At 37.9% G+C, this 24,773-nt stretch overlaps 1 protein-coding gene across 8 annotated transcripts in view; it reads left to right on the forward strand.

Moving 5' to 3' along the window:
- The window catches only part of TRRAP (transformation/transcription domain associated protein), a 100,615-nt gene that overhangs the window by 283 nt on the left and 75,559 nt on the right, over nucleotides 1-24,773 (forward strand). For 4 of the 8 annotated variants that reach the window (XM_030482727.1, XM_030482733.1, XM_030482732.1 and 1 more), the window contains exons 1-22: nucleotides 56-221; nucleotides 436-522; nucleotides 1,135-1,285; nucleotides 1,641-1,690; nucleotides 5,691-5,801; nucleotides 6,505-6,609; nucleotides 7,254-7,337; nucleotides 8,065-8,121; nucleotides 8,783-8,908; nucleotides 9,241-9,318; nucleotides 9,564-9,652; nucleotides 10,400-10,496; nucleotides 10,863-11,001; nucleotides 14,949-15,027; nucleotides 16,075-16,309; nucleotides 18,125-18,452; nucleotides 18,565-18,662; nucleotides 19,301-19,495; nucleotides 20,166-20,357; nucleotides 22,050-22,215; nucleotides 23,424-23,680; nucleotides 24,514-24,714. In XM_030482727.1, coding sequence (XP_030338587.1) covers nucleotides 1,186-1,285; nucleotides 1,641-1,690; nucleotides 5,691-5,801; nucleotides 6,505-6,609; nucleotides 7,254-7,337; nucleotides 8,065-8,121; nucleotides 8,783-8,908; nucleotides 9,241-9,318; nucleotides 9,564-9,652; nucleotides 10,400-10,496; nucleotides 10,863-11,001; nucleotides 14,949-15,027; nucleotides 16,075-16,309; nucleotides 18,125-18,452; nucleotides 18,565-18,662; nucleotides 19,301-19,495; nucleotides 20,166-20,357; nucleotides 22,050-22,215; nucleotides 23,424-23,680; nucleotides 24,514-24,714 — 2,787 coding nt within the window. In that variant the 5' untranslated portion in view covers nucleotides 56-221; nucleotides 436-522; nucleotides 1,135-1,185. Of the gene's footprint in view, nucleotides 1-55; nucleotides 222-435; nucleotides 523-1,134; nucleotides 1,286-1,640; nucleotides 1,691-5,690; nucleotides 5,802-6,504; nucleotides 6,610-7,253; nucleotides 7,338-8,064; nucleotides 8,122-8,782; nucleotides 8,909-9,240; nucleotides 9,319-9,563; nucleotides 9,653-10,399; nucleotides 10,497-10,862; nucleotides 11,002-14,948; nucleotides 15,028-16,074; nucleotides 16,310-18,124; nucleotides 18,453-18,564; nucleotides 18,663-19,300; nucleotides 19,496-20,165; nucleotides 20,358-22,049; nucleotides 22,216-23,423; nucleotides 23,681-24,513; nucleotides 24,715-24,773 lie in introns of those variants that run through there. The other 4 variants (XM_030482730.1, XM_030482729.1, XM_030482728.1 and 1 more) reach the window with 4 other exon arrangements.

A 24,773-nucleotide genomic window follows, 5' to 3' on the forward strand; every position in this document is an offset into this window, starting at 1 on the left:
GGGCCTCAGCGCCCGCCTCCGCCCCGGGAGATGCGGGGGAGGCGGGTGGCGGGAGGAGGCGGCCGGAACTGGGCTCGGGCGCTTCCGTTGCGCCCATGCGCTGCCGCCGGCCTCCGGGAGCAACAAAGGAGGGAGCTGGGGGGCCGAGGGTGGCTGGGCCCAGGGAGCCGCGGCGTGAGGGGAGCCGCGGGGTGAGGGGCTCCGAGGGCGGCAGCGCTTAGGTATGGGCCTGGGCCTAGCGCGGGCGCGGGGCGAAGCGAAGCGGTAGGAGGCGAGGCCCGGCGCGCCGCGGGGCGGAACCGGCTGCGCCGCGGGGCGGAGGAAGGGGCCGGAGCCCCGGCAGCACTGTGCTCGGAGGCCTCGGGCCGGCAACCGGGAGGGCTGAGGGATGGGAGATCTATTGTGGCCGCTGTTCACGGGTGCCCGTGTCCACAGGACGGGCGCCTCGACAGGGATGGGATCGGCGTGATGGCCCTGCCGGTGGGGAGCGACCCGGTTGCGACCAGCGTTGCGGCGGGGAAGGTGAGGGGGCGCGGGGCCCAGCGGGCAGTGCTACGGCCCTGGGGCAGCCGTGAGGGGACCCGGGGAGATGTTTGCGGAGCACCCGCAGCTGTTGGTCGCTGTTGAAGGGTGGCAGGGCTGAAGTGGGCTGAGGCGAAATGACAGGAAAGCGCTGAGGTGAGGAGAGAGGTCGCCGCTCTTCCCATCTGAATTACATTTCGGGTTTCTTTGCGAGCGAGGAAGGCAGCTTGTGGCGGCAGGACAGCACAGGCACCTCTGGGAGTGGGTCTCGACTGGATGTTTCCAAGGGGAGCTGCGAGTTTGGGGTCCGGCTGGACAAGATAACAGCTGTGCGGCGCAGGGAGCATCCCTGAGCTGCTGTTGCTGGGAGAAACGGGACCGAAGGAAACGCGTGAGCGTTTGTGCTTTGGTGTGAAGAGCCCAGTAGCCACCTCTGTCTAGAAGTGTGTACCTGTGATATTGAGTGCTGCACATGCTAGGCATTATGTATGTAGGCTTTCCTTTTGGAAAAGATGTATCCTTTTCAATGTGTCGAGAGAATGGATGTAGGTATGGGGTAGCTGGTGTTAACCAGGCATATAAATTAATAAATTTTTTTTAATGTTTTTGTAGGTGTGTTGATCTTGATTTTAGGTACTGAAAGCTGATCCTTCCTCCTCCAAGATGGCATTTGTTTCAGCACAAGGGCCTACGGTGGTGGACCAAACCACTTTGATGAAAAAATACCTTCAGTTTGTGGCTGCTCTTACAGATGTCAATACACGTAAGATACTTTTCTTTTTCTTTTGAAAGTCCTTCAGTAGTTTATTTCACAAACGTTGCAATGTTGTTTAGACAGTTGATAAATGTGTTGAATTCACTTTGAATTCCGTTTGAGTTTTGATTTTTGAAGAAGCAAAATGATGAGTAATACTTACATGAGCCAAAGTGAGCGAGCTCTGTGTGTGTGTGTGTGCGCGCATTTGTGTGATGGTGGGTTGTGAGAATTGTGTGCCTTATAATTGGGCGGTGATAGCTAAACTGATAAGATCTGATTGCTTCTTTGACCAGTGATTCTTGTGTTTTCGTTCATGAGGTAGTTATATATTTATTTTTTTTGCTTGAATTTTCATTTTCAGCTGATGAAACCAAATTGAAAATGATGCAAGAAGTCAGTGAGAATTTTGAGGTAAATATTTATATACACCCAAAACCAGCAACCCAAACAAGAAGACCCCACCAAACCCCTGCAACTTGCTGAAATGACAGTCTTCCTTGTGCTCAATATACGTTGGTTTTGATTTCTAATGTTATGTGGTTAAAATATTGTTAGTATCTTGTAACTTATAACAATATAAATCATGAGTCACTGGTTTTAGGTTTGTATTTAGCAATTAGCCAGGTTACTGAAGAATTACAGTGTTTGTTCTTGGAGAGCTCTTTCATTCTCGAATCTTTATTCAGGAAGGATTTAAATAAAGGTGAAGAAACAGATTTTTCTTCCATTTTGAATATGAAATTTCTGTATTTAAAGCTTTCTTTTATTTAGTTCAAATGTTCATTGTGCCCTCATGAAGCAGAAGCCCCTCTGATTCCTGTGAGTAGTTCTATAGTATAAAAGCAGGGGAGGAGTTGTCGGATGCATCATCTGTCATCAGGGATGGAGATGGCTCCCATGACATCTTTTGCGTATGATGGATCATCAAGTTTAGATGAGCAGCAGAAAAAAAGTGAGACACAAGTTAATCCAAGCCTGTGTCAGCAGAAGTTATACGTTAGTTTAATACTTAGTTGTTATGTGTCTGTTCTGAAATTATGGAGAACTTGTTATTTTGTAGAATAAGTTCAAGATCTTAGAATCTAGAATGTAATTCTAGATCTTAGAATCTTATAATGTAATTATCTCTGTATCTAGTTTTTTAGTCATATTGTGATTAAAAAAGTGCTACTACTGTGACCTATTCTGTCCTTAACGGCTTTATTTGAAGTGATCTTGCTTAGTCCATGGTAAGGAAACATAAATACACATCCTAGTCCTGTTTAATGTCTTCGGATATTTTAAAGTAAGCTTTATGCTATGTTGCATCCGATAGGTGCTGGATGTTGAAAGCTGTGCCCAGTTTAGTTGTTTCTGAGTTATTGGTGGAATAAATTCAGAGCTGGTGTAACTGTATTAAAAAAACAAAAAACCCAACCCAAAAGTTAAAGGCTTAATCCTTGCTTAGTGTGTTTAAGTGATTAAACAGATGTCTGTTCTGCATCTGTATGCACATGGAGAGCGTATTAAAGAGCTTCACATTATCATAAGTGACTATCTAAAAATATCTGTGTGGAGTTTTGTATCTGTTTAAGCTGACCTGCCATCTCTGATAAAATTTATCTGACTAAAAGAATGGTTTTAACAGCCTAGTCTAATGATCTATTTAGAATCTGATAGCTTAGTTGATTCTCTTTGCTTTTGTTTTCAGTAGGGAAGAACTTGTTCAATATTTGTTTTGATAATGTTCACTTGGAACTCACTTGGTTCTGTGGTGTGGTCCTACACAAAGAGGTGGTGAATTGACTTGTGCAGAAGTACAGCTCTATTTGCTGGAAAATACTTGAGGGAGCAAGAGGAGCTACTAGCATAGTGGTAGTTTCCTTTTTCCTTTAGAGGTTGCGCACAATATTGTTGCATTTTGTGCAACAATAAACCATGCTAGATGGTTTCTTTTCATCTTCTGTTACCATAGTCTCCTTATTAACTCTATTGGCTACTTCAGTTCCCAATAGCTGTAAAGTTCCTCAGGTTTTTGGGGTTTTTTTTGACTTCTTTTTAAAAATTAGCTGTTTGTTCAAATTCTGTTGGCTGCATTATTGATCAGGATGTCTCGCTAGTTAGGGGTAGAACTGAAGATTGATTGATGATTCTGGAGGACTTGTGGAAGTGAGGTTTAAAACTGAGGTGCTTCACTGTATCATTATCCGCTTGACAGTGCCAGTTGTTAGGTTCGTTGTTAGGGTGCTCTTCTGGGCTAGTAGAGGATATTGCTCTTCTAAACTAATTTCTGGATGGACACACCTGACAATTTTGAATCTTGTTTCTGAGAAATTATTTCTTTGAGGGGGAATTTTTTTCCTTCACTTCTTCATAGAGATTCTGGATTCCAGATGGGGAAAGAGGAGTGTATTTGTTGTCTTTCCAGTCTCTGGCTTGGAGGAGAAAAAACTTCCAGAATCAGTCTCCGTTGCTGCTTCTGATGTTTTGTGCCAGCAGCATTATTCTGAACTTGGTTCAGAGTAGTGGGGGTTTTAGTTTCTTGTATGGTTCATATAGGTAGCAGGAATGATGCTAATTTTCTACTGTTTGCTGTTTAGCAGTTATTGGGAAGGTGCCTTCCAAAATTTAAGCTGGATTTATGAAAGTATACTTTTCCTTGAATGGATTTGTGAGCCATTTTCCAAGAATGCAGCAATCCCTGTTTCATTTCTTGTTGGAAACTTTTTCATTCTTGTTGGAAACTTCCTCCAAAGGAGAACCATTCTCATGGCATAAAACTTGGGGAGGCTAGGAATCATTCAAAATTGGAAAGACTATAGGGGAGGTGAAGGAAGAGAAGATACAGACAGACTTTCTTTGGAAGACCTTTGAGGTGAAGATGCAAGCTAATCTGTTGTTCATATTATCCCATCTTGCATTGTTGTGGTTTAAGCCCAGCTGGCAGCTAAGCTCCACACAGCTGCTTGCTCACCCCCTTTGGTGGGATGGAGGAGAGAATTGGAAGGGCAAAAGTGAGAAAACTCGTGGGTTAAGGTAAAGACAGTTGAACAGGTAAAGGAGAAACTGTGCGTGCAAGCAGAGCAAACCAAGGAGTCTGTTCACCACTTCCCATCAGAGGCAGGTGTTCAGCCATCCCCAGGGAAGCAGGGCTCCATCACACATAACAGTGACTTGGGGAAGACAAATGTCATCACTCCGAACATTGCCCCCTTCCTTCTTCTCCCCCAGCTCTATATGTTCAGCATGACATCTTATGGCATGGAATATCCCTGGGGTCAGTTGGGATCAGCTATCCTGGCTGTATCCCCTCCCAACTCCTTGTGCACCCCCAGCCTCTGCGCTGATGGGGTGGGGGGTGAGGAGCAGAAAAGGCCTTGACTCTGTGTAAAGCTTAAGAATGATAAAAACATCTTTGTGTTATCAACGCTGTTTTCAGCAGAAATCCACAACATAGCCCTGTCGTAGCTACTGCAAAGAAAATTAACTCTACCCCAGCCAAAACTAGCAAATTCACTTAAAATGCTTTGTGTCTGTCTTAGGATATTCTGCTTTCTTGAAAGCCCTTGAGGTAAAAAACCCCTTGGTTTATATAGTGCCTACTGTAATAAAATTTATGGTTGCACGTTACGAAATCTTACTGCAAAGGAGAGAACAGTAGTGGAAATCTATAAAAGGAGGTGGCTTTATAAGGCTTTTATTTTATTTAAGGAGTAATGTGAATAAACCCCTGAAATACCCATACAGATTTTTCAAAAGAATACTGTGTTCTTATTTTACCTTTAGTAAGTGACCAGTGTGTTTCTGCATCACAGCTACTTCAGAGAACTGCCTGTGCAGGGTACATAAACTACAGCTGAGTTTCCAAATAAACCTCACAGTGGTCAGTTACATTATTTTTTAAGGCAGATGCAGGAGTTGCAGATGGAGGAGGCTGGCCCATCAAATACTTTTTCAGCACAAGTGGACAGTAGTGCAATATGGAATGTAATGCCTAGTTTGGGTGATGTATGCATGTACACATATATGCAGAAATAACTAAAATCTCAGTTTAACAGTGCCTGAAAGGACTTGGGAATCCTAAAGCAATGAAATGTGAGTGTGCTTGTCAATCTTTCTTCTTCAAGAAGATCTACAGCACTTTTTTCTCCTCACCATTTAAAATGGCTGCAATGCCAATTTGATTTTCTGTGTGAGGTGACAGTGTTAAAATAGAAAAAAAAAATCATATTATAATCCGTTGGGATTGGAGGAGAGAGGTTAATCTGTATTCAGTTTTGTTTTTCACTAATAGTGCTCTGTAGTATATCAGTAAATGCAAAATCACTGAATGTAATAAGAAGTTACTGAAAACGTTTAATAGTGGCTTTGAATGTAACTTAATATCTATTCTTCCTTTTTTGCCGTTGTTTTTTGTTTTGTTCTTAATTAGAACGTGACGTCATCCCCTCAATATTCTACATTCCTGGAACACATCATCCCTAGGTTTCTTACCTTCCTACAGGATGGAGAAGTTCAGTTTCTGCAGGAGAAGCCAGCGCAGGTAAACTGTGGAGCATCTCTTGCCTTTTTAGCAATGTATGCAGCAGACTACTTGTTTGGTACTTGATTAACCTAATGAGCTGATGTATGTATAGACTTTGTTCTTAAAAATAGATCTGTTGTTTGGCAGGAAATTGAAAATGTCCTGTTTCAAAATAAGTTAGTTACAAACTTTGTAAATCTGGGCTTATATGAAAAATGAGGAAAAACTATGTGCAACAGAATTGTTTCTCTCACTAAAATATGACAGATTGTTACGAGTTACTGACTTCACTGTGGAATGAAAGGCAGAAGTTGAATCTATTGCACTAAATGCTTGAGTTCCTCAAAAATAGTCTAATGACTTCCCATTTTCCAACTGTAAATTTGTTAGATTTGACTTACATATGTGGGTAGTAGGAAGCATCATGTGTTTGTGTGCAGCATCTTTGTAAATGATTGACCACTGGAGGGCTTAGTGTTCAGTAAACAACATACAAGCTCTGCTTTAAAACATTCTTCTTAACCAGCTGCTGAAGTGTTCCATGAACTCATAGTTCTGAGGTTTAATAAGTCCACACAAAGTAAAATGGCTTTTTTCTTTTTAAGCATGCAGAAGTATTAAGCTGAAAACATGTCACAACTGGTGGTTGTTTTTTTTCTTTTCTGTGGGCTTTTATAAAGTTCTATCACATCTTTATCTTTTTTCCTGTGTTTGTTTTCAGCAACTCCGAAAGCTAGTGCTTGAAATAATTCACAGAATACCAACAAATGAACATCTTCGTCTTCATACCAAAAATATCCTGTCTGTGATGTTTAGATTTCTAGAGGTATTTTTTTTCTCTTCCAACTATTTCAAATTATCAGAAAGCTTTTCATTTTCTTTCTTCAGCTCCAAAAATTGTTGGGAGTAGGATTTTGAATAGCTGTGCTTCTCGAGCAAGAGCGGAAGGGTGTGGAACTTAGGCTTCACCAGTGTGATACCTTACTGTCTACAGGTTTTCTGTATGTTCTCTTCTGCCTTTTGGAAACTTGGATTTTACAAATGCAAGGAATGTTCTCATGCTAGACAAGGTTTCATTCATGAACACTTTTCTGTCACATACCTTATTCTAGAGACTCTATTTTGTTTCTTACTTTTGAAGCTTACAGGAAATAACCTGCTCTATTTGGAGGTGTCTAGGTGTGTAAATAGCCCTACTTGTGTGTCTGTTTGTGGGGCAATAGGAACAGGTCTGGTGGTATGGAGTGGTTGAAACTTCTGGTTTTTGTTCAAGTAGGAGTGAATTTAATTTTAGCCATGCTCTAAGGCTGCAAGGTAAAGTTATATCAAAGGAAAGTCATCTTGCTCATGAAAATTAATATTGATGGAGTACTTGGAGGTTGCTGCATATAATTTTAGAGGGTTTTGAAGTACTTATGCAGTAGTTGAAGAATGTAGCAGTAGGCTCACTAAAGATTCTCTTCTTTTCAGACGGAGAATGAAGAAAATGTACTGATTTGCTTAAGAATAATTATTGAATTGCACAAACAGTTTCGACCAGCAATCACTCAAGAAGTAGGTCATACATGTTGTTGTATGGTATAGAACTTAATGTCATGGTATTTTGTTCAGGTGGGTTGTTTTGTTTGGGTTTTTTTCCTGCTGTCCTTTATATATTGGCTTACCTGTTGTGCTAACCATGTATTTATTTATCTGTTTATCTATTTATTTACCTTAAAGTAATTTTTGGATTGCATAGTGCCAGCACACCTCGTGAAAACCCAAACTGTTAAAGCTTAGTTGTCTTTGCCTGAAGTGTTTATGGACAAAATGATTAAATTAAGGAATAAAATTCCCACAGAAGGGAAGAGAATTGGTACCTTTTTAGTATATGAAGGGAAAAATCCTGAAAAAGAAGTATTATGATTATTCCCCCCACCCCTGGTTCTCTCCTGTGACTCATGAAGGAGCATTTGAAAGTTCTCATTTTTATTCTGTTGCTTTCTTTCCGTGATTTTCTCCTGGGAAGGCTTAGTTGGTTTGTAGTAATTGTTTCTAACAATACTGTATTGGAACTATGTTGAGATGATAGGTAAATTGGATTCTTTCTAACTGCAATTCGAATGAATATTGGCAAAACAGAAGGAATAATTAAGCGCTTTCAGATTCTTTTTAAATATCATGACAAATGTACTCCAGTGGTGACTGTGAAGATTTTATGTAATTGTACTGTTAACACAGAGTTTCTAAAACAGTGAAAACCTTTTTTTTCTTTATGGTAAACTGACTTCTTCCTTACTAGATCCATCATTTTTTGGACTTTGTGAAACAGATTTACAAGGAACTTCCAAAAGTAGTGGTAAGCTTTTTATTTCTTAAATTGCTCTTTCTATAGTCAGACAGCTAGTTTTTATTTCTTAATTTTATCTCTAAAAGGTATTAACATAATTACTTTTGTATCTAGTGATACAAAGTAAATATAGTTTTAATAAAAACATTTAACAGAAATGCATCTAAATGAGAGAAATTTAGATTTTGAGTTAGCCTTCTGTTTCTAGCACAGTATTACTAGTAGGAGGAAACAGGTCAACTTGAGGTAAACTTGTCTAATAAAGCACTAGTCAGTTGATTGCAGTGGTTTTCATGTAGCCAAATGTCTTTTTTCGGGGGAAGGGTGAGGTGATGTAGTTTCCAGCAGCAGATAGAGCTCTTCAGCTTGCTTGATATCTGTGGAGGTCATTGCCTGCTCTTCCTCACTGGTACAGAGCATCTGTTTGGATGTTTTTCTTTAGCAAAAGAACCACCTTGGTTTGGGGTGCTTCTCCACTGCTTGCTGTATTGGGAGTGGAAGATTGCAGGGTATGTCTGTAGCCCTAGTAGATCCTGCAGTATGAGCATCATGTGCACAGAAGAAAAAACTTCCCATAGTTAGTTGTAGGGGGAAATGATATGGTTGAATTCTAATGGCTTTTTGACTATTATTAGCATCATTATATTTTTCTTCTGCTCTTTGCTTGTAGAATCGGTATTTTGAGAATCCTCAGGTGATTCCAGAGAACACAGTTCCTACTCCCGAAATGGTTGGCATGATTACAACGATTGTGGTGAAAGTAAACCCTGAGCGAGAAGATAGTGAAACAAGAACGGTAAGTATTCAACTGCTCTTTAACTGTGACACTGTCTGTATCACAATATCCCAAATCATAAGGGCAGGTAAAGATAACAGGCTTTCTTCTTGCTTGTTTTTCTTATCAAGATTTATTCGTAGAAGCTGATTGAAAACTTTTCACATATTTTCTATGCAGCTATAGTTACAGGATTTTTGTGTAAAATAATACCAAATGGTTTTGTGCTTTTAAAATGTTATTATCACTAAGTATAGTGCAATTAAACTGAGTAGTTTCTTTAAAACTGTATTTCAGATACTTTTTTGAATTAATAACTAAACTGTTTATAACCCATGTATTCTTTCTTTCAGCATTCTATAATTCCCAGAGGATCTTTATCTCTAAAGGTCTTGGCTGAGCTACCTATTATTGTTGTTCTTATGTATCAGGTTAGTATACTCTGGTATTTCACATATATATATATATATGTATATGTGCTTTTATTACCGAATGGCTTGTGAACTTCTGCTGGCTAACATATTAGTAAAAATGAATGTAATGTGTTTTTGAGATTGTAATAAAGTCTAAAAATAAGCTGCTGAGATGTCTCCATTTTTTCTGACTAGCTCTCAAATAAGTAGACTGCAGCTGTGACCTGTACATGTTTCTAATAATATGTTATTTTTTTTTTAAGCTCTACAAATTGAACATTCATAATGTAGTAGCTGAATTTGTGCCCTTGATAATGAACACTATTATAATACAGGTTTCTGCTCAAGCAAGGTAAGAGCATTTTAAAAGTATTCTGATGTCATTTGGGATAAACTACTTAAATCTGCCACTCAGTATTGCCCAAAATATTTGTCTTATATCCTGTGGTTTTTGCTTCTATTGGTACTGTAGAGTTTCTGACGCAAATCTGTATTACCACAGATAGTATGTGATGGGAGACCATGTTAGCTGGGACACTTGCTGTTGTTTAATCTTTACCACCAGTGGTACATTTTTTCTCTTCCAAGTTTTAGCATAGGTGAAGCCTTGTGATGTTGCAGATATGGATGCCACTTTTCCTGCTTCAGATAGATGTTTATAAGGAGCAGGAAATGGTGCTGAGCAGGGCAGCAGGAGTAAAATCTCTGTCTTTTCCTAGCTGCCTGAGTGATCTGAATAACTGGGTGAAGCTTGAGAAAGACAAACAAGTCTGTAGGAGTGAATATTGCTTGGGAGAAAAAAACGTACCCCAGTTGGGGGAATGGAGCCAAGTATTTGATGCTAATGTATTGGCTTGGCTTTCTGTAGAAAGTTAAAAATTGTATGGCTGCCTCAGGGCTGTGCATTTCTGCTTAGAGCATAAGATGCTGGGAATGGGAGTGGCATTGTTGAAAATGAACTCTCCCATAATGATTTTATTCCCTTATGAAGCAAGAACCTCACTATGAGATGATGTAATTTGAAACTTCTGTGATTTTTTTGAACAAAGGTATTAAAGAGGAGGAACAAAATCATAACCGCTGTTCAATTTAATTTCAGACAACATAAACTTTATAACAAGGAATTGTATGCCGATTTTATCGCTGCTCAAATTAAAACATTGTCTTTTCTGGCTTACATCATAAGAATTTACCAGGTAGGTTGCATTTTTGTTGCTTTGTTACTGCTAGTGCAGCAGATCTCTAATTACTGTATGTCAGGCAAGTGACCAGCATGACTGCAGTGCATCAGGGATTGGAGAGAAGAGCGTTTGCGTACCAAATCTGAGGGCAAGGCTATACTTGGCCATCCTTTCAGAGGTATTCTCATGTGAATGCAAAGTAAAAATGTGCTGTTTCCCCTGCCCTGGGCGTTTATGGAATGGCTATTGTGTTTTAGTTTTACAGGTAGACTTTGTAAAGAGAAACAAGTGAATTTTAATTGAATGTTCCTTTGCAAATGTAAAGTGAACCTTTAAAGTAGAATGTCATAACAATTGTATTCATGTTATTTTTTGTTGTAGGAATTAGTGGCTAAATATTCTCAGCAAATGGTAAAAGGAATGTTGCAGTTGCTCTCCAATTGTCCAGCTGAAACTGCACACCTCCGGAAGGAGCTTCTGATTGCTGCTAAACACATCTTGACAACAGACTTGAGGAGCCGTATGTAGTACTTTTTAAAAATGGATCTATAAACTGGAAAGATTGTCATTATTTATGTGTATTTAAGAGGCATATTTCTTATTATGTGTTTTGGACTGTTACGTACTTCTGGTTGTTTTGGGAGTGATGTGATTTTTTGTTTTGTTTTGTTCTGCCTTTTTTCCTTTTCCTTAATAAAATAAAATCATCTGAGTAAGGTGGCAGAGTGAGCAAGTGGCTTTTCTAGCTTTCCAAGGATCTATTGTTCCAAGTAATTACTACTTGATGATAAACATTTGTGTTGGTTTGTAATTGTGCCTATAATTGTATGGATACTTTAAAGTACTAATCTGTTAACCTGAGTGAAAGTAGTTCTGTCAAATCCTGATGCCATATGTTTGCTGCAGCTCATAGTATTTGCGTCTAACCTGAACTTCCCCTGTTGAAGTCTGAACCCATTCCCACTTGTCCTATCGCTACAGGCCCTGACAAAGAGTCCCTCTCCAATATCCTTGTAGGCCCCCTTCAGATATGGGAAGGCTGCTATCAGGTCTCCACGCAGCCTTCTCTTCTCCAGGCTGAGTTCTGTAATTTAGTGTTGTGGTTACATGCAAAGCTGTTTCTTTGGCTATTTTTCTAAAAAAAAAAAAACAAAACCAAAAAAACCACCAAAACAAAAACAAACCAAAGCTTAATTGTTCTACGGTTTTCAGCCTCTCCTTAATAACTTCTGAACTTAGAATCATAGAATCATAGAATCGTAAGGGTTGGAAAGGACCTTAAGATCATCTAGTTCCAACCCCCCTGCCATGGGCAGGGACACCTTGCCCTAAACCACGTGGTCCAAGGCTCTGTCCAACCTGGCCTTGAACACCGCCAGGGATGGAGCATCCACAACCTCCCTGGGCAACCCATTCCAGTGCTTCACCACCCTCACTGTAAAGAACTTCTTCCTTATATCTAATCTAAACTTCCCCTGTTGCAATTGCAGGGGTTTAAGATGCAGGGGTTTAAGATGAAAGGACTAGGAAAATATTAAAAAGATGAGCTTAAGCCACACTCAGAATTCACCTGAAAAATTTAAGCATGCATGTTTAAAGACTGTTTGGGTTTTGGGTTTTTTTTTTTTTTTTTTTTTGCTTGGGGTTTATTTTATTCTCTAAATGTTATTTTCCTTCTCTACCTCTCTGCCCCTCTTCTTATTTTCCCCTCTTCTATTCTTTCCATCCTCTTGTTTTCACCCCTTTGAGCCCCTCTTCCCCAAGTCTCCTCTGCCCACTTCTGTGTCCCCTTCTGCGTCCCCTTCTGCATTAATCCAGGTCCTCAAATTCTGTAGAGAAACTATATTTATTAGATAAGTTTAATAAAAAGTCATCCCTTTTCAAGTTAATATGATGAACTGAACTGCAGAATCTGCAACTTCACACAGCTGAGAGACCAGTAATTTCTTACTCATATCTGGGAATATTTTTCTCTGTATGCTTAGGAAACCACAAGTATTTTTGTTTGAATAGGTTGTCCCCTCTGTAGGCATATAGGCATTTTAGGTATGAATATATAAAAAAATATATATGATATAGTGTATGTACAGAGTACATCTATATACCTACACACACACAGAGGAACACGCATTGTCATACGTGTATGTCTTAAGCACACTGGATGATATGCTGCCAGGAAACTTTACATTGTTGACCAGTTTCAAACCAAATTCGGCAGAGGAGTGAGGTCTTAAAGTTTTAATGTTCTGCATCCTTTGCGAACTTGGGTTTTGTCTACTACCCAAACACTATAGTGTCTCCAGTGCAGGAATAAACAGCAGTATGAGCTTAGAGATTCATTGCCCTTGATCAGCTGTCTGGCGTATTAGCATACATGTTGATTATGCATCCTTCCAGCCCTGCTCTTGGCTACCTGGCAGCCCAAAGTGGATGTAGAGGAGGAAATGCTTAGAAACGTTAAGATGAAGGAAGAGGAAAATGGTATATTAGGAGGAATAAGGAGTGTGAGGAAGAGCAGAAGTGGGATATAAAGTATGTGGAGATCTGTAGAAAATGAGGCTTTGGTCATTCTGCTGGTGCAGTTCAACTTACTTGGAAAAATGAGTGCTGAGGGAAGCGTTCAATGTTTGTAAGTCTTGGCATTGTCATTGTTGTCAGTGAAATAATATTTCAGACCGAGTCTTCTGTGTTGATTGAGGGTTGATGAATAATGCTGTGTATCTTACCGTGATGCGTTTTGTCTATGTGGAACTTTGTTTCTGATTCTAAAGGAGAGAGTGGAGGTGAAACTGTACTCACTCTCTCCACTCTTATCACTGTAAACACTGCCCCTAAGAATACTTCATATCAGCAACGTGTGGCATGCACATAAATATTAGAGGGAGGTTTTAGAACCTAGCTTAGAAGTTAGAATTCACATTGAATTTAGAAACTTACGTGTTTTCTTCCCTACAAACCATTTCTTAATGAGAATTTTGAGATGTCTATTTTAAAAGACTAGAATGGTTTGTGTGGCATTTCTGAAAGTCTAGTGACTGAACATTGCGCACACTTCTTAATTTCAATGTAATATGTTCTTAGGTTATGAAGTTTAATGAGAGAGTTCAATCAGTAGTCCGGTGTAAACAATTTATTGTTGTTTGCTTTGCTTAAATTTTTCATACTAGTTCATATTAAGAGTAATGGCAAAACACAGGAATGTTAATGTTAAATGTGTTCAATACACAGAAACTCATTACTGTTTTTCAATTTGCATTTCCTTTGCTTTTTTTGTCAGGATTTGTGTCTTTAACTCTTTGTTCTGGTAACACCAGGGCTATTTAGAGTAACTCCTTTTTTTAGAGTGGTTTGATAATCCACAGTAGTTCCTTTCCAACTATTTTTTTGACTTACCTTTTTTTCTCCACAGTAGTATTTGTTGGCTATGACTGAATTGATTCATTTCATGACAAGGCTGTGGTGATTGCCTTGTAAAATAATGGATTATCTTTACATTTAGAATCTTTATTCCCATTCTTTGTTTGCTTTTTCCACTGTAAGTTTTCCAGGTCTCTGCCATACTCGAAAACCAATGCCGATGTTCTCCTTTTATCTTCCTCTGTATTTTTGCAGAATTTGGCATTCTCTTAAATCAAAGACAGCTACCATGTTGTCCCTTTGATTTAAAGGGGCCTCACTGATTCCTTGTCCATTTGAATTTCATTCAGAAAATGCTGGATTTTGATCTTTAATATTGTTTGGAAATCTGTGGAGAATGAAGGTTGCTGGATGTTTCTTTTTCTCTGACTCTTTGCTTATTTTTAATAAGGTTTAGCTTGTTGCATTGTTTGGAGGTGGGAGCAGTTAATCCTTCCTGCAATTTAAATGCCTTTAGGGTGGAGTGACCTAATCAATTCCATAAAGTTGTTGATTTCTACATTTAAAAATAAAATACTTCTTCGGTCTTGCTTTGTCACTTGATTATTTTTTTTGCTACTGGAATCTTTCTTTTTGTTCCCTGGACCCCAAGTTGCATGTATTCCTCCTTATATTTTGGGGTAGAGCTTGTACGATATGACAGACAAAACAGAGTTTTGTTGTACAGTGCTGCCCAGACTTCTCCTTTTCAGTAACTCATTTGTTCCATTTAAAAAGTTCTGCAGAGATGAAAATAATATTTTTTCATCTTTCCAGATGTAACTGTTTTTGTCGTATCAGTGCTGTGGCTTTGCGTACTGTAATGTTACTCAAGGGGCAAGTGTCAGTGGAGTTCATAGTCACAAGAGTTTAATTGAAAGTTTCCTTGATTTACAAGTGTCATTCAGACACTGGCTTTTATAAGCTTCAGGAATGAATTTTGTAATAAAACCACTATGACTTAGGTTTAAATATTTAAGTGATTTCATGCTTAACTGTCTTATTTTGACTATTTCCTTTGTCAGTCATGTATAGCTTTTTCTTTTTTCTCTCTCTTTTTTTTTAATATAGAATTTATTCCATGTATGGACAAGCTCTTTGATGAATCTATACTAATTGGCTCTGGATACACTGCCCGAGAGACACTGAGGTATGACAGAAAGTTTGGAATAGCTATCTGAGTACCTGCCAGGGCTAGTTTCTTTCAAGGTTTATTAATATTTACAATAATGTCTGTATAAGGTCCTAAATCTTTGCTTTAAATAACTGATTTTATTAGATTCCAATATTGGAAGGGCTTTTGTTGCTGTAGAGTGTTTGTTATTGAACACTTTGCTGCTGCTGCATGGTAGTGTGAGTGTAGGGCAAAATGAGATAAACGAGGGCATGAAAATGATTTCAGTTTTTGAATTGCAGAGCACAACTGAAACAGTGGTCACTGTGAAATAACTCAGTATCTTCCTCATATTTCATGAAACTGCCTAAATCTTGTGTGCAGGGTAAAACCTCAGAGAGATTTAAACTTTTTTGACAAGGAGTACTTTAAAACTTACTCATTCACAATTGAGAAACAAATAAATTGGGAGAATACTTATTTTCCGTGACTTCAATAGATAGTTATATATAGTTTTTATGTGCTTTTGCTGATCAAATTAAAATATGCAAACAAGGAGAATTACTTCCTCTTGCTCAAGAATCAAGTGTACCTTATTGACAACATGCATTAGATTTAGAAGTATTCTCTCCACTAGATGCTTAAACCTGGTATTTGAAAAGAAATGATTTTAAAAATCTGTTTTCATCACTACTTTTGAAATCATGAATCATCAATGATCATCAGTTGTGAAACAGGTTACCAATGCTTCTTAAAATGTGGCTTAAAACATGCTAATTTGCTGTTAACTGTCTGTAGATGAAAACGTATGCTGGGGATGTTCAGAAATGGGGGAAGAAAGATCAGAGAGGTAATATTAGTGTTGTGGGACAGATTAATGCATCTTTGGTTAGATTGTACAGGTTATAATTTTCTTGTGTAATTATAAAAGCTGTGTGAACTTGAGATTTGCATATAAAAATAGAAAAATGTGGATTTAGAATCTTGGAAATAGCTTCAGGCAGTAATTATTGGTTAAGTGCAATTAACAACAATCTGAATTGTCCTCAATGTGTTTTCTTCGTTTCTTGTTTTTACTGATAGACCGCTTGCGTATAGTACACTGGCAGACCTGGTACATCATGTCCGTCAGCATTTACCACTCAATGATCTCTCCCTTGCTGTCCAGTTATTTGCCAAGAACATTGATGATGAGTCGTTGCCTAGCAGTATCCAGACCATGTCTTGCAAGCTTCTGCTAAATTTGGTAGACTGTATCCGGTCTAAAAGTGAACAGGAAAATGGAAATGGTAGAGATATTCTTATGAGAATGCTGGAGGTATTGATTTGTTTAAAACATTTGATAATAAGTTGAATATCCTATTTTATAGTATGTTGTCAGTCACATTTTACTTTCTCCTGTCTTCAGAAGTGAGAATATGTAGAAACAGTCTGCATACTGTATTTCATTTCAGTATTTCAGAGAAGGGCTTTTTAAAATGCAATGCAGCTGGGATAATATCTCAAGTACAGCCGAGGTGCTTTGCCAACTCAGCTTATTCATTCAGTGACTTGTTTCAAAGCAGGAAACTGAATGTCTGTGATACTGGAGTAAGAGGATTATCTCACAGGTCCTTGGCATAGTCCAGTACAATCTGTAAAATGTACTGTAAAATGCAATATCTGCACTTTCAAGACCTACCGATCCTTTTAAGGATCATCTTTATATGGAGGATTTTTGGGAGCTGTTTTTTGTTACTTTTAAAAATCAGGGGTGCACCTGGGAAGCTGTCATCCATGGTGTAGCACAAGTGAAACACAACCTGCTTGCTGTGGCCAAGTTTTAATGGAAGAAGGTTGCCTAGCATTTCTTCTGCCGCAACATGAAGATGCATTCAATTGTAGAGTAAAACAGTAAAACACTTCTAGGGTAAACACTGGTCTAATAATCTCATTTTGGGAGTGAGACCATGTCTTGAAATCTAAATCAAACTGGTGTTAGTGCTTTAAGATGACAGAGGAAGCTGTGTGGCTGCTTGTTTTGGAGATCTAGGAATTTTGAATGTAGTGGCTCCTCTGCATCTTTGGCTTTTCTTCTATCACTGGCAGACTGTCACAGTTCTGAGTGTACCAGGGAAGAGATTTAGTTATTGTAGTCATCTCCATATTATTTGGTCTTATTCCCGAACCTTTTTTTTTTTCCCTTTTTCAAGGTAGCAGTAGTTTAGGGAATGGCTTTCATCCTAAATATGGAAAGCACGTGATGGTACAAGTGAAACACCTCGATGTTATGCGTTATAATGGGTCCTTTATTGCATATCGCTCAAACTGAAGTAGCTTTCTAGTAGGGTTTGTCTTCCAAATAAACTTCTACTTTTTTTTTTTCCTAGTTTTTGAAAACCCAGTAATGTAGCACAAATGTTTGGTCATCTGTTTATCACCTTAAAATTTGTAATAATATGTGAATTCAGATAAGATACATCTAGGCAAGAAGGGAGCATACAGAACTGTGGTGGTAGTGGGGAAATACCTGAGCAAGCTAAGTTGATCTAGACTTTAAAATCTGGGAAGTACAGAAAACTTTGTGCATCATGTCTCTTGTTTAGTGTCAGCCAAGAGGCAGAAATGTTGGGGACCGCTGTTCTGCAGAATCGATTATTGCTTTCTAAAGCTGATACGCTGCATAGAGCTAAAACTTAAACCTATAATGCATATGTCTTTTAATACATCATCTGACATACAGTACATATACGTCTGAAAAATTTGAGCTTTTTTTGTTTAGTGGTAAATATTTATAGACTGAAATATTAAGTCTTACTTTAAAGAATGAATTAAAATAGCTGTTCGTTTTAAATTAAGTAGAACTGTAGAGGTCAATTTTTAGTTGATGGTTTTATTAGTTTTCAGCAAATATTTTTGCTTTTAGAACTTGTTAAAAAGTAAGCAAACTACTTTGGTACATGTTAACTGAACATGTGACATGTTTGCTGCCATTGGGTGACTCCAGAAATACTGTTGTAAATTTTTTTTATCTCGGTATGCTGACTTGAATTATTAGTATTTTTAAATTTAGAATGATTATTGGAGAAGAAACTTACTTTCTTTTTTCTCCCCCTCCCTGTTCTTTCATTTGGCTTTCCCGTTTTTGCCTTAGGTTTTTGTTCTGAAATTTCACACTATAGCACGATACCAACTGTCTGTAATCTTTAAGAAATGCAAGCCACAGTCTGAACTTGGGGCTGCTGAAGCCGCATTACCTGGAGTACCGACAGCAGCAAATGCAGCTCCTGTTCCTGTTCCATCTCCTGCCCCAGCCACTCCAGTGGCCCCTGCACCAGTGCCTGTGTTTGAAAAACAAGGGGAGAAAGAAAAAGAAGATAAACAGACATTTCAGGTCACAGATTGTCGAAGCTTAGTGAAGACTTTGGTCTGTGGTGTTAAGACAATCACATGGGGCATAACGTCATGCAAAGCTCCTGGTGGTAAAACTGCATCATATTTAATTACATTGATCTTTTGTAACTCTACAATTAAAACAATGAAAATACTTTTGTTTAATGGTTGACCACTGCTTTATTCTTTATCTTCTTTCAGAAGCGCAATTCATTCCCAATAAGCAGTTGCAACCTAAGGAGACTCAAATCTATATAAAACTGGTAAAATATGCAATGCAAGCTTTAGATATTTATCAGGTATGTAACCTGGCTGTTTAGCACTTTTATTTGTACAGTTACTGTGTGTTAGATCTTTTAATAAGGAATTATTTGTCAGCTAAAAGACAAATCTCATGTGACGTGTATTTTCATTAAGTCTTTAATTTCAGGATCACAGCTGTTGGGAAATTTTATGAATTTCAGAGTACTTACCGCTCACCAGGAACAAATTATTTTCTTAACAGCCATAATTGTGTTTATACAGGCAGGTCAGACTGAAAGCAGTTGTCTGTTATGTGGTGGATTAGATGTCTTCAAGAGATAGTTGAAGTATTCACATGGCTACATTTGTCTTTTGTAGCTATACATAGCACTGATGAAATGTAAATGTGTGTGATTTGGAATTAAGTAACTTTGCAAATATACTGTGATATCTCATCAAAAAGCTGTTGGCTTTTTCCACTCCTGGCTTAATGGTTTTAAAACCTGTGGTAAGAACACTATTTTAATACTTTCATTGTCACCGTTGGCTCTTGTGCCCCAACTTCTAATTGTATAGGGCTTCATGTGAAACCTGTAAAATGCCTTTTCTTTTTTCAAAAGGTATTCTAAGAATAGCAAAGGGAAAAGGTTATTCAATTCTGTAACCAGTGTATGTGTGTTCTCAATTCCTGTAGGTCCAAATAGCAGGAAATGGACAGACATATGTTCGAGTAGCAAATTGTCAGACAGTCAGAATGAAAGAGGAAAAGGAAGTTCTGGAGCATTTTGCTGGTGTGTTCACAATGATGAACCCTTTAACTTTTAAAGAAATCTTTCAAACTACGGTTCCTTATATGGTGGAGCGAATCTCAAAAAACTATGCTCTTCAGGTATTATGTTTTTGTTTACTTTTTTCAATTGATAATAAATGGCATCCAGGAAATAGCTTATGCCCGGAAGTACATAAGGCTGATACGGAATTAGAAATAATAATGCTGAAATTACCATGCAAGATTTGAAGCAATTTATAAAAATACTTTGTGAAGATGGATGTTCAGAAACTTTCTAGGCTAAGTTTAAAAGATATGAATAGAATCACACAGAATCATAAAATTGTTAGGGTTGGGAGGGATCTCTGGAGATCATCTAGTCCAACCCCTCTGCCAAGGTAGGGCCTCCTAAAGCAGGTTACGCAGGAAGGTGTCCAGGTGGGTTTTGAATGTCTCCAGAGAGGGAGACTCCACAACCTCCCTGGGCAGACTTTGTTCTTGAAATGTGTTGAACATTGTGGAGTTCTTGCTTCGTTTGGGTGGTTGTGTTAATGTTCTACTGTTTTACAGAATGTAAGTCCTATATTGCACATTTAAAATTAAACTTTGAACTTGAATACTAAAGTTACAGGCATGGTTGTTGCCACTGAGGATAACCTGAATCACTTGGGTAGCAGTGGAGATGGGGAAAGAAATTTGTCTTAGTTTTTTGTTTTAAATGGGTAGTGAATTTATCCATTTGTTCTTTTCATTATAGCAACAATAACTCCTTTGTCATTTCCTTCTATAGATTGTTGCCAATTCCTTCTTGGCAAACCCTACTACCTCTGCCCTGTTTGCAACGATTTTGGTAGAATATCTTCTGGATCGGCTGCCAGAAATGGGCTCTAATGTGGAACTCTCCAATCTGTATCTCAAGCTGTTCAAGTTAGTCTTTGGCTCAGTTTCACTATTTGCAGCTGAAAATGAACAAATGCTGAAGGTAAAGGTCATTTGTGTTAAAAACAAAAAAATCTGTTTTGACTTAATACATTCTTCAGATGCCTGAAGAAACTTAGTTTTACACTAACGTTTGGTAGTCTTTTCACGTTTGAATCACTGTTAGTGGTACATCTCCATTTTTTCCAAAAGCCAGGTACATTGCCTTATTTATAAAAGATGGTTTCTGTGAATGTTTGCTTCACATTTGAAGCTATAAAGTGATTTACTAATTATGAATATAAATGACTGATACGTGTTTGTGGTCTCATTAGGATTGCAATAAACCTGTGTAACTTCATGGTCAGGGTATGCATATCTTCTTGCATATTTTTTTTCCCTTTGTTTCCATATTAACTTAAGACTTTTGCTTAGGCTGGCATCACTCTTTTTTATGGTGCTGAATCATGTTAATTCATGTCGTATTCAGTGACATTTACCTCTTTAGTTAGATATTTCTGTGCTCTCAAAAAGTCTTCATTAAAGAATGCTATTTCTGCTGTTGACATCATACTGTCTTTGTAGTCCAAGGATCTATTTATGTTGATGAGATCATCTCATTATTCAGTGAGTTTAGAAATACTGAGCTTGAAGCAAGAGTGTTCTGTTCTTATGGAAGTAACAGCTGCCTATACTCAGAAAAACCATTAAGATATTAATTGAGCGCTGTTCCTTCTCGCATAATTTCTCTCCATGTCTCTTCCTTCTACTTTAGAATAAACAATATTCTAATACACGTAACGGTGTGATAATAGTTTCTGTGCTTAACAATTTGTTACAGCAGGATTAGTTCAGTTTTCTGGCTAGAACAGAGTGGGGACTACTAATTTTCCAGATTCTTTGGAAGGCAAAAGAATATGAAGCAATATTCATATAATCTTGCTTAAATTCTTCTGGTTTGTCGTCGGAATCAAGGTCATTTGGATTTCATAAGATGGAGATCCAATTTAAAGAGTGTGATGTGCTACCTTCACAGTTTCACGCTTCTGTTACCTTTTTTGTTTCGCAGGATTGATGACATGGGCCTTGGGTAGACAATTTAATTGAATGATGAAGGCTATTTGCAGCATTTGCATAGCAATGTAGAAAGCTTTTAGATGCTAATAAAATCCAGAATTGTATCACTGTTTGTCCCTGATCTGTGAGACTCCTTGTATTTATCAACTGTTTTTAATGATTTCTGCAAACTGTTAATGTCTCTAGAGAGGCCGCCAGTTCCATAACCATTTTTTGACTTGCAAAAGTTTGCTTTCAAAGTGAAGTTTTAGCATTCACAAAACCTAAGAATTAGTGATGAAGTTAGATCAGGAGTAAATTAATATTGTGTCATTCTGACACTTTTGATTTCTGCTACACATCCCTTGATTCTGTGGAGCAAATATTTTTAATTATGTCAGATTTGCAGAACACTTTTTGTTATAATAAAGTTACTGCTTGGAGTAGCAAGCAGGCTTGATTTTTTGGCTAATATGAAAACAGGAATTAATTCAAAAATGGTTAGGGTTCTTGATACTGTTCAAATACAGCTTTAATTTTTAACTGTTTCAACAGTGGTATAAAATTAGTGTGGTATCAGAGTAGTTGGAATAGCTGAAGGTTTTTGATCTGAAAAACTTGGTGCATGCTAAAATTGTACAGTACAATGATGATAAAATTAATATTTTATTAATCTTCAAGCTTTATGTTTTTTTTATAGCCACATTTGCACAAGATTGTGAACAGCTCTATGGAACTTGCACAGACTGCCAAAGAGCCCTATAACTATTTCCTGCTACTCAGAGCACTGTTCAGATCTATTGGAGGAGGCAGTCATGATCTGTTGTATCAAGAATTCTTGCCGCTCTTACCAAACTTACTGCAAGGTAGAACAATACCTTCTTTCCCCACCCTAGTTTCTGATCTTTTTATGTAAATAGTAGTAATAAAGTTATATTATGTAATTAAAAAAACCCCAAACTAAACCCCTAACCCTGACAAGTATTTTCTGATTTTTAGCAATTGATGAAATATCTTGAATGTGGCTTCTTTTCATTTACTGTCAGCTCCTTCAGGCTCCATAGTTTTGGCTGCTTCACAATTTCTGCTGCTTGTTTTTTTGCTTTTCATTATGGGGCTGTTGGGTTTTTTGTTGGTTGTTTCATTATTTTTTTTTTGCTTGGGTAGCTTTGTTAGCATGCAGCATTGGGGGATAAGAGTAACAGGAGAAGCAATGGTGCCAGGCCATCACTGGTTTTGTGGGTAGAAATCACAGAGAAGCTCTGGTTGTTCTGCTGTTGAGAGCACATGTATGCACCTGCAAGTGCATGATAAATATAAATGCAAATATTGTCAGTCTGCAAAAAGAAATGGAAATAACAATCAGTTTCTTTGAGCATTTGTGCTTGCAAGAACTGTGTTCCGGAGATATGATGAGCAAGGAAATGTGGAGAACTACTTAAACCTAAGGACAAGCTAATGGGAACAATTCCAGGAATGTGTAATCCAGTGGTTCCCATGTACAGCTCTAGTGGCAATTTTTACTGTAGTTAGCAAATATGTATGTTATCTATAGATCATTATATAATACACGTCAATGTAGAAGTGCTAGCTAAGTTTATGAAAACTTGATGGGGAGAAAAATAAGTTGGGGAATGTGCTAAGTCTGTATGGGACAGGGAATGTACTTGAGCTCATTTAATTTTCAGGATGCCAGATGTTTCAAAACCAATTTGTTCTGTGGATTTTTTGGTTTTTTGGTTTGGTTTTTTTTTGTTGATACAAGGCTGAGGTTTGGGTTACATTATCTTTTTCTGGTTTTCATCTGTATTCAAATGCTACTTTATTCAGTCTAATATTGAATTTTAGGATATGCATAGGTATTCCTTTTGCATATGCATGTACCTACAAAAGCCTTCACTGCCTAAAATCCTTATTTGTAAGTTAAAATTGTGAATGGTATTACATTTTGTAACTACGTTACCTGCAGATCTTTACAGAATTTAGAGATGTGGGGTTATTCTGAATTTAGGAAACAGCAGTTTTTAACAATAAACTGCCTTTTTCCTTTGTATAACTTCTCAATGATTTTCAGGACTTAATATGTTGCAAAGTGGCCTTCATAAACAACACATGAAAGACTTGTTTGTAGAGCTCTGCCTCACTGTGCCGGTTCGTTTGAGCTCATTACTGCCTTACCTGCCAATGTTGATGGATCCCTTGGTGTCGGCTCTCAACGGATCTCAGACACTGGTTAGCCAAGGCTTAAGAACTCTTGAATTGTGTGTGGATAACTTGCAGCCAGACTTTCTGTATGATCACATTCAGCCAGTTCGAGCTGAGCTAATGCAGGTAAACATGTTGTTTCCTGTTAGACCACAAGAGGTCATTGATTCACTAAATATTATTAGAAATTTGGGTGAACCTTTGGTTATAAAAACTTAAATCTGTCATAAGAACCATACCAGTCTGGTGTGTTTGTAAAAGGCCAGTTGGTGTTGTGTTGTTAAACTGAAAGCTGTGAAAAATTGGAAAGTGAATTGTTTCTTCTCTACCCCCTGTTAAAGTTGAGACTTTTAACAGAGTGTATAGTTAAGAGTTGGAATTAAAGTAGCAAAGAGTTGGGTTATTTGGTAGCAAGAATATTACAATGTTTAAGATGAGCTGGTACAGAAAATGATTAAAAATTTTAAATGAAAAAAAAAAACAACCCCAAAACCCAACAACAAAAAACCCCAAGCAAACAACACAAGCTTATTACCTTCAGCATATCATGATTGACAGCTACATGAAGTCTTACATATACAGTGAAGATGATATGGCTGAAATTTTAAATGTGGCTATTTCCCTTAATATAGTGCTTTCGTATACTGTATCTTATAAATATAATGCTTTATTTGCTTTTTATGTTTCAAAACCAGATCTTTGAGGTTATTTGATTTCAGCCTTAACTGGCTTGCTTTTTGATGTAGTCTACATTTAGGACAACCTTGTTACCAAGCATTTGAACTGTTGCAAACTGAGAGTGCTTTTATTCAATCTAGAGAAGTATTTTCTGGAAGTTATGGATTGATTAGCCAGATATAAGAATAAATGTTTTCCTTAACATTTTTTTACATTACAACTTGAAAAGTGTTGAAGTGAGACTGGTCTGACCATGTAATGTTTAAAATACTTACTTTTAGGCTTTATGGCGTACACTGCGCAATCCTGCAGACAGCATTTCTCATGTGGCTTATCGTGTACTTGGTAAATTTGGTGGAAGTAACAGGAAGATGTTAAAGGAATCACAGAAACTACAATATGTAGTCACAGAAATCCAAGGACCTAGTATTACAATTGAATTTTCAGACTGTAAAGCATCCATTCAGCTCCCAATGGAAAAGGTAAGGGCTGAAGTTATTTTCTGTGCTGAGAAATTGTCTTAGTTTTCCTCTATTACAGA

The sequence above is a fragment of the Strigops habroptila genome, chromosome 4, assembly GCF_004027225.2.
Source record: "Strigops habroptila isolate Jane chromosome 4, bStrHab1.2.pri, whole genome shotgun sequence".
NCBI lineage: Eukaryota > Metazoa > Chordata > Aves > Psittaciformes > Psittacidae > Strigops > Strigops habroptila.